Source organism: Balaenoptera borealis (assembly GCF_965194805.1).
Source record: "Balaenoptera borealis genome assembly, chromosome: 13".
Classification (NCBI taxonomy): Eukaryota; Metazoa; Chordata; class Mammalia; order Artiodactyla; family Balaenopteridae; genus Balaenoptera; species Balaenoptera borealis.
The window spans coordinates 57,479,537-57,488,464 of NC_138870.1; the positions used below are offsets into that span (position 1 = coordinate 57,479,537).

At 40.0% G+C, this 8,928-nt stretch overlaps 1 protein-coding gene across 2 annotated transcripts in view; it reads right to left on the reverse strand.

The window, feature by feature from the left end:
• Positions 1-1,782: 1,782 nt before the first annotated feature.
• IL22 (interleukin 22) overlaps positions 1,783-8,928 on the reverse strand; it is a 28,633-nt gene continuing 21,487 nt past the window's right edge. The window contains exons 2-5 of one of the 2 annotated variants that reach the window (XM_082352955.1): positions 8,676-8,741; positions 8,421-8,567; positions 7,428-7,493; positions 1,783-6,346 (exon numbers count right to left, since the gene is read on the reverse strand). In XM_082352955.1, the coding sequence (XP_082209081.1) occupies positions 6,239-6,346; positions 7,428-7,493; positions 8,421-8,567; positions 8,676-8,741 (387 nt within the window). In that variant the 3' untranslated portion in view covers positions 1,783-6,238. Of the gene's footprint in view, positions 6,347-6,992; positions 7,494-8,420; positions 8,568-8,675; positions 8,742-8,928 lie in introns of those variants that run through there. The other variant, XM_082352954.1, reaches the window with a different exon arrangement.

Consider the following 8,928-nt stretch of genomic DNA (forward strand, 5'->3'; position numbering starts at 1 on the left):
TCTTTATCTATTCATCTGTTGGTGGACATTTAGGTTGCTTCCATGTCTTGGCTATTGTAAATAGTGCTGTTATGAATATTGGTATGCATGTATCTTTTCAAATTAGAGCTTTCTCCAGATATATTCCCAGGAGTGGGATTGCAGGATTATATGGTAACTCTATTTTTAGTTTTTTAAGGAATCTCCATACTGTTCTCCATAGTGGTTGTATCAATTTACATTCCCACCAACAGTGCAAGAGGGTTCCCTTTTCTCCACACCCTCTCCAGCATTTATTATTTGTAGACTTTTTGATGATGGCCATTCTGACTGGTGTGAGGTGATACCTCACTGCAGTTTTCATTTACATTTCTCTAATAATTAGAGATATTGAGCAGCTTTTCACGTGCCTGTTGGCCATCTGTATGTCTTCTTTAGAGAAATGTCTATTTAGGTCCCCTGCCCATTTTTTGATTGGGTTATCTGCTTTTTTGATATTAAGCTGTATGAGCAGAAGATCTTGCATACCCTATGATTTAAATCGTTGCTTAATGAACTACATTGAATTGAAATGCCTAAGGGTGTCGGTGAGTCAAGCAGCCATGTGAGATTCATAAAGTTCCTGCGCACTCATTGTGCCTAAAAATAGCATCTGCAGCGATGGCAAGATGAAAATGTCACGGGTGAAACAACAACTCAGAAAAGCATTTCAGCTTTTCGAGGACGGCGACCGAGTCTGCGGAGCCGCCCCGGGAGCCGGAGCTGTCGCATCCCCTCCTCTTCCACTTCCCATTGCAAACAATAAAGGCCGTTCGTACCGTAGTTAAAAAAAAAAAAAAAAAAAAAAGCATTTCACAGCATGTGGGTTTCAAAAAGAAACGGCGCCTACTAGTAAGGACACAGCTGGTCGATATCTAGGTGGTATTGAGGTTAACCTGCAGGCACATTGCCAAAGTAAGACAGGCGATGCAGACGATGAGCCAGACGGTTAAACCCGTAGAAATAAGGCAGGGACTGTGCCTCAAAGAGACGTGTAGGGTCACCGTGAGCATCCTTAGCAGCTGTAAAAGGAAAAGGGTTGAAGGAAGGGCCGCATAAAAGAGAAGCAACCAAAACACAAGACTGGGTGGGATCAGAATTATTCGGGTGTTAATAGCTCTCCCACCCTCTAGCTGGCACAGTAGCCTGACTCCAACAAGATTCAAGTGTGCCGGGTGTGCAAGCAGCAGGGAGAAGGGAGCCTCACGCACAAAGCAGCACGAGCACTCCTGGACCAAAAGGGAGAAGAAAGCTTTTTAGGTCCTTCTGGTAATACTGCATGTTGACCTAAGCGCCTCTATTTCCCGTGGAGAAATCTATTGGAGAAATAGGATTTTTTTTTTTTAATTAAAGAAAACTATTTTGATGTTAGAAACCAAAATACCACTGTTTCTGATTTTGCTTCATTGCAGGGTCAAACATTTGCACACGACTTAGATATGCCAAAAACTGGCTTGATTTATTGTCCATAAACAATATCTAAACTAGCAGACTCCATCCTACTACTAGGTGAGAGCTGGAAGGAGAATGGAAGAGAGAACAGAGATATATAGGTCAGAATCTCAGCAGAAAACATACATTACACTCAAACTGGGTAATGGAAAAGAGTTGTCTTTTTAATGGAAGTATAGTTGATTTACAATATCATGTTAGTTTCAGGTATACAGCAAAGTGATTCAGTTATATATATATTTTTTCAGATTATTTTCCATTATAGGTTATTATAAGATATTGGATATAGTTCCCTGTGATAAGATATGCTTATCTATTTTATGTATAGTAGTGTGTACCTGTTAATCCCATACTCCTAATTTGTCCCTCCTCCCCCTCCCTTTCCCCTTTGGTAACCAAAAGTTTGTTTTCTATGTCTGTGATTCTGTTTCTGTTTTGTATATAGATTCATTTGTTTTATTTTTTAGATTCCACATATAAGTGATATATAATGTTTGTCTTTCTCTGCCTGACTTACTTCACTTAGTATGGTAATCTCTAGGTCCATCCATGTTGGTGTAAATGGCAATATTTCACTCTTTTTATGGCTGAGTAACATTCCATTGTATATATATACTGCATCTTCTTAAACCAATCGTCTGTTGATGGGGACTTGGGTTGTTTCCATGTCTTGGCTATTGTAAATAATGCTGCTATGAATATTGGGGTGCATGTATCTTTTCAAATTAGAGTTTTCATCACTTCTGGGTAAATGTCCAGGAGTGGGATTGCTGGATCATATGGTAGCTCTATTTTAAGTTTTGTAAGGAACCTCCATCCTGTTTTCTATAGTGGTTGCACCAACTTATGTTTAAAAATTTTTTTTATTAAAATACAGTTAATTTACAATATTGCATTTGAAAAAGTTTAATAAGGGATTGGCTTTTTTTAAGGTGTGGAAAGAGTTTAAGGAACCCTATAAAGAAGTAACGCGATGCCCTGAAGCTAAGAATAGATGAAGTCTGTTAGTGAACAGGGTGGAGAGCAATTTCCAGAACCAGGAAAGAGAACTATATGGAAGAGGGCTGTCTGCAAGGAGCTGAGGTTTTGGGTAGAATATACAACCAACCTGCATGGCAACTTGGCCAGAGGGTTCCAGAGGAATACATATTCTAACTTGATTCTCTTCTTTCAATTTCCTGCTAACTTCTTTTCACGTGCCAAATGCAATCAAAAACCAGACAGCCAGCACATATAGGGGGCAATCGTGTATATCAGCTTCTCTGGGGACAAAGTAGAGTGGGAAAGAACAGAGGATGGATCTGGAGGGCCAGATTGGCATAATCCATTCTTCCTGTCCTCAGCACCCACTCTTTTCTTTGTGCAGGTGAAAAATGCTTGTTTCCAGCACAGGAATATACTCAGAATCTCATCAACTACACTATGGATGATGTAAATGTGGTCATAGTCTCACCTGAAAACTGAAATATCAGTCCCCATTAGTACTCTTCATGTAAGAGGGGAGGGAGGAGGAGAAACAAGGACAAAGAATGAATAACAGAAACCATATCTGCTATAGTTCCTATTTTTATAGCTGTTCACAGGACCTAAATTAATAATCATGAATTCCTTCTTCCACCACCCATTCCATTTTCCTCTTATCCCCTGCCTGCACCTTTACCGGATGGAGTCCTTCCCCTGGTAAAGTGACTAAACCTCATTCCTATAAAAATGGAGTTCTTGAGGATCCTGTTGCTCTTGGGTTGATGCAATTTTTCATTGATGAAACTGTTGAGCAAGTTGACAAGACAATCCAGTGAACCCCTTTGGTCCAGTTACAGTCTACCTAGCCCTCAGGGTGTAGCAGTAATACAGTTTTCTCTTGGCGATTAGGATCAGTCATCCCAGCCTTGTCTACCTGTTTTTTTCAACAATAAACATTCCTTGAAGTCGATTTTAAAGATAAAGGCACTATACTGATGGTTGCCTCCGGGACAATAGGACCTCAGCTTTCAACCCTTGGTATCACTGCATTCTCCTCGTTTAAGTGTCTGCACTCAAATAGTAAAATCTTAACCTGCTTTCAGGGCAAAATCACTGTCTTTACTTTCATTCCTATATGAAGCACTGCATATGAATGAATACTATAGTATAAATGAAAAACCAGGAGAAAAACTAACACTTTTCCTGTTAGTGAATCGGATCCATACGTAGCTCATATGTCCCAGGCAACCAAGCCGAGTGTCACAGTCACAACAAGTTTTCTCTGGCTCTACCCCCATCTACTTCAGTACAATCACCACTTTCTCCTTGGATGATTGCATTGGCCTTGCTTCTATTCTTACCCCTCCTATAGACCTATTCTCCACCCAGCAGCCAGAGTGATCTTTATGGAACATGAGTCATATCAAGTCTTTCCCACACTCGAAACCCTCCAGCGGCTTCTCTTCAGTTCTAAATGCTGGTTCGTGTCTCAGGGGGCTTGGGTCTTGCACAAGCTCACAAATTAGTCTTCTGAAATACCTGGGTGTTACCATCTGGTGCTGGGGGAGGAGACATCCAAGGCTTCTGCCAATGCCAAGAACAAGAGCGGTGCTGAAAGTGCCAGCCAAATGCTAGCCACTGCCACGGATGCCAAAGCAGCTGCCAACGATTACGTCAAGACTCCCTATGAGGAATTTGGACTATTTCATGTTGCTGCCAAATTTATCAGCACTGCCCTCCAGACTTGAAGAGGATGCTGGTGCCTTATGACTTATGTCCATTGGCATTTGGAACTTTTAAATCTCTTTATTTCAGACTCCTTGTCCTAGGACGGAAGCATTTGTGAATCCAATTTTAAAGGTATTCTTCCATTTATGGCTTGATTTCTAGAAGACTGGTCAAAAACAAGTACAATACCAAATTTTTCTCAAATCATTACACTGAGACTCATTTAGAAGAAGAGAGGAAAGAATTCTAAACCTCAGCTTATCTCAGAAATAATTCTCATCCCAACAACCCTGAAGCTTAGCTTTGGTACCTTTCAGCATTTGGAGCCCATACCCAAAAGTATTAACTCCGCTTTATCCACGAGTGAATGTGCAATTTACATATGTGCTCACAATCACCACCAGTCTTTTTTAATTGATGGATAGTTGCTGTGCAATATTATATAAGTTACAGATGTACAATCTAGTGATTCATGATTTTTAAAGGTTATACTCTGTTTATAGTTATTATAAAATATTCACTGTTTCCCGTGTTGTACAATATATCCTTGTAGCTTATTTTATACCTAACAGTCTTCACCTCTTACTCCCTTACACCTACATTGCCCCTCCCCTCTTCCCCCTCCCCACGGGTTACCACTTGTTTGTTCTCTATAACTTAATCATCACCAGTCTTGACCTCATCCTGCAGGAGCTTGGCAAATAATTGGTGAGTGACCTGTAGAATAGTCCCAGGGTTCCTGATTTTTTGGCGAAGGAAACACTTTAGACAGCTGACCACTGGCTTTCGCCTTTTAGGGAAAGACCTATACATGCTTCAGTGCTGGTGTCATTTGTCCATTCTTCTAGACAGAACTAGTCCAACTTTTATCTGTATCTCTCCTCTCTCTTCTCTGTACCACTGTACAAATCTTGAAGACATCCAGCTTTCCCCCCCTCATGTGTGCTTCATGATATCTTGCTCATCTTCCACTCACAAGAATTCTCTATCAGGGCTAAACTCCACTAGCAGATAAGACTCCCCAGACTCAGTCAGCTTCCCCTTTACTTCCCTGACTTACAGGAAAACTGGAGGATGGCCTTCCTAACAAGCTCAACCTAGAACTAAAAGCAGTTCATCTACAGCAATAGAGGCGACGTGCATTTCTCCCCCAGCAGGCATCACTCCTTCCTTTTAGCAAACTGCTAATGAGGCAGATGGATTCTTTACAATGTCTTACCTTTTTTCTTTCAGAATCACATGCTGAATCAACATAACAAATCTATATGGGTAGTATAACAGATCCTGCAGAAATCAGATAGACCTAGCTTTAATAAGGGTCCACTGCTTATACTGACACAATGTTTTTTAACATGTTTCTGATTCAGTTTTCTCATCTGTAAAATGTGGATAATACTAATAGCCACCTCATTTGCTTAGAGTCAGGAATAAAATCATTTATACAGGTTCTGGGCCCATTTAGCAAATAGAAATGATTACATGATGATGATGATGGTGGTGGTGGTGGTGGTGGTAATATTAAAGGGGGAAAAAAATCACAAAGCCACAAGATTTAGAAGATATAGAAGTGTTTATTGAGATAAAATAAACATATCATACATAGCTCCATAATTATTGTCATAAATATTAATATTAACCTTATGATTAAGTAGAAATATCTTACAATGCTTCTATAAATAAACCCATATTAGTAAAATGACATAAATAAGACAGGTACTTATAACAATAAATTAATTCATAAATATAAATTATTGATTATGGAAGTGAAATTATTTAGGGGCTTTTTCCCTAAAGACATGGGGAAGCAATCGTTTTTGTGGGGAAACAGACAACTGCTTAAAAATTAAATTTCTGCGTATAAAACACCAATTACGATAAAATGTTATTAATAGATCTCGTTATGCTTGGAAGGTCTACCTTCTGGTCGTATGGATACAGGTGACATTGTTCTCTTTTTTAAGCTAAACAGGGGTTTGTTTAGAATCCACACAGGGCTGTGGAGTTTGGCTTCCCCTTTTTCTTTTGATAGAAGAAAACCTCAGGGGATCTTATTTTTATTTCTAACAAGCAAGAAGCATTAGTTATCCATTTCTGAGCTTTGCCCTGGACGAGTGCATTCATTTTTCAGGGCCATAAACAGCAAATTCAGTTCTCCAATTACTTTGATCTCTCCACTCTCTCCAAGCTGTGAAAATAAGAACACACAAGTATTTCAGCATTTATACCATGTTTTCTAAAGAGGAACAAATTAGAGGGAGATGAGATGGTTAGGTTGCTGGGACAGAAACCAAGGTTTAGCCTTTTGTAAAAGATCAGTAATAATACCCTTTTAGCAAGTGTACGTGATTTGCCAAAGACTTTAAAATTACAGCTATCTGAACTGAGAGGGCACCTGTGGGCATCAATCTAAGTTGATGATGTTTCAAACCACTTCCTAACCAGAGCAAGCAGATAGAGGCTGTGCTGGGATCTGGGGGACCCAGAGTGCCTCTCATCCTGCCTGGCCCTACCTCCTAGGCCCACTACTGTCTATGACCAAAATGAGTCCAGTTTGGACTTTCATTTCCCTATAATGAATCCATTACTAGTATTTTCATTCTATTTGAAACTGTGTAAAAGAAACTGGGGGTTGTTCACTCTTGCTTTTAAATTAAAATCAATAGATATTGGGTATTATAACAGTTAAATGTAAGTATCAATCATTCCAGAAATTCATCCTATATGCAAGTCCAGCTCTTTTGTTATGGTTGTTCTGGGTATTTTTCTCCAAGTTTTAAATCTTCAAATGAATGACTTCAAAAATTATTTCAAAAAAAAAAAAAATTATTTCAAATAAATATGCCCCCAGGCACTTTTCTGGTTTTGAACAAATGCTTCTTCAGATTAAATGAATCAGTAGGAATCTTAAATTTCCCTTAGAATTAATGAGACTAAACATAATATCCATTGCTCTGGCCTGGATGGGATTCAGAAGACTTGCATTCTATTCTGGCTCTGCCAGTGAGTGGCATATAGGGTGATGAGATTAGATGATTTAAGTTCCTAGCCAGTTCTAGAATTCTATGATTTGCAAAAATTTGGAAATTGACTTATAAACATATAGACACATCTATACACATATGCACCTAAATAGTCAACTCAATGGCAGGAGAATCAAGTAAAAAATCATGACATGGGGAGGAAAAAAAGGAAAGAAAAGAAAGGAAAGGAAAACAACATTTGTCTCTTCTATCAAATGATTTAGCATTAATAGTTATTAGTAGTACCTTTTTCACTGTGTCCTTCAGATTCTGTACATTTCTCTGGATATTCTGGTTGTCACACTCAATATGCTACAAAATGAAAACCAGAGTAACAATTTTAACACTGCTGTACTGAAGCTTTTTGAACCTCAGCGCCCCTAACTGAGGTATGTTACGTTCACCTGGAATTAATGTTCTTAGCAATTTTGCCCACAATGACCTAGATTTCACCAGTGGCCTAGATTTTCTGAGCTCTTGAATTTCTCTGGACACCAAAGTCCAGTCATTTCCACTACATTGGACCTCGCTTCACTTTTGGGAAACCCTACTGAGGTTGAAGTTTGTGGAAAGAGTGGAGTGGTTTATGCAAATCCTGTCAAGAATAAAACCATAACTGCACCTCATCAAAAATACGTGCTCAGAACAAGAAACATACATAAAACATCTTATGTGAACAGGGCCCTCCTCAATAAATACTAGGCCCCCTTTGCTCTGCTCGCTCCACTCAAATCTTTTTTCATAGTTTTAAATGTTCAGAGGCATCGAGTTCACACACCTCTGATTTTGTCACTCCCCATATCAAAAGGGCAGCAGTCTTCACCCACCCACCACCAAATATTAAATCTTCTTGTTTCCCTCTTTCTCTCTTTCCAGTCCCCTCCCTCCATCAACTTATACTCAGTGGATTCATTTGCACCAACTGGCATTTTTCCTTGCAGCTCCCAACTCCTTTCTCATCTCACATTACCCGAGTTGGTTTTTCCCAGGGACAAATAAGCCTCATGTGGTCTTTCAGACCCTGTCCATCACCATCAACTCAAAATGTGACTCAATTAAAGCAAAAGTAAACATTCTGTGATTCCCAATGATTCCTGTAATGGTGTTACTGAGGCACTTCTAACTGCCAGCATGGGAGGGGCAACGAATGAGGGTGGGAAAGAAAAGGGCTCCATGCAGAAGAAGGAGGGAGGGTGGGCACCTGGGAGCATGTGGACTTAGGTTGGGAAAAGAACTTACGCATTGTCCTAGCTTTTTGTTGAGCCTGGCCAGGAAGGGCACCACCTCCTGCATGTAGGGCTTGAATCTATTGGATTGGGGTAACAACATCTCTTCAAGGATAAAGTTCAGCACCTGCTTCAGCATATAGCAGCGCTCTGTCATCTGCTGGTGAAAGTGAAACAGCAGGGCTCATATTAGGCGACATTCGGAAGACCCAACCCATCCTCACCACTGCTCCAAATAACCACGAGTGGCATCATGCCTATGGCTTACATTGACTCCCTGGAACAGTTTGGTCCCAATGAGACGAACATCTGTGTTGTTATCTGCCAAACTAGCCTGGAAGAGAAGAAAAGACTAAGTGCCTGGACGTGAAGGAGCTAGAAGAAATGTCTGTAAGTAGAGCTGTACTCTATCCCCTCTCCCCAGAGCAGCCATATAAGGACTAAAGAAAGGATTCAGATATGTGCATGAGTTTAAAATAATGCTCAGGTGTTGGGAGGAAGGATAAATGAGGAGTTTGGGA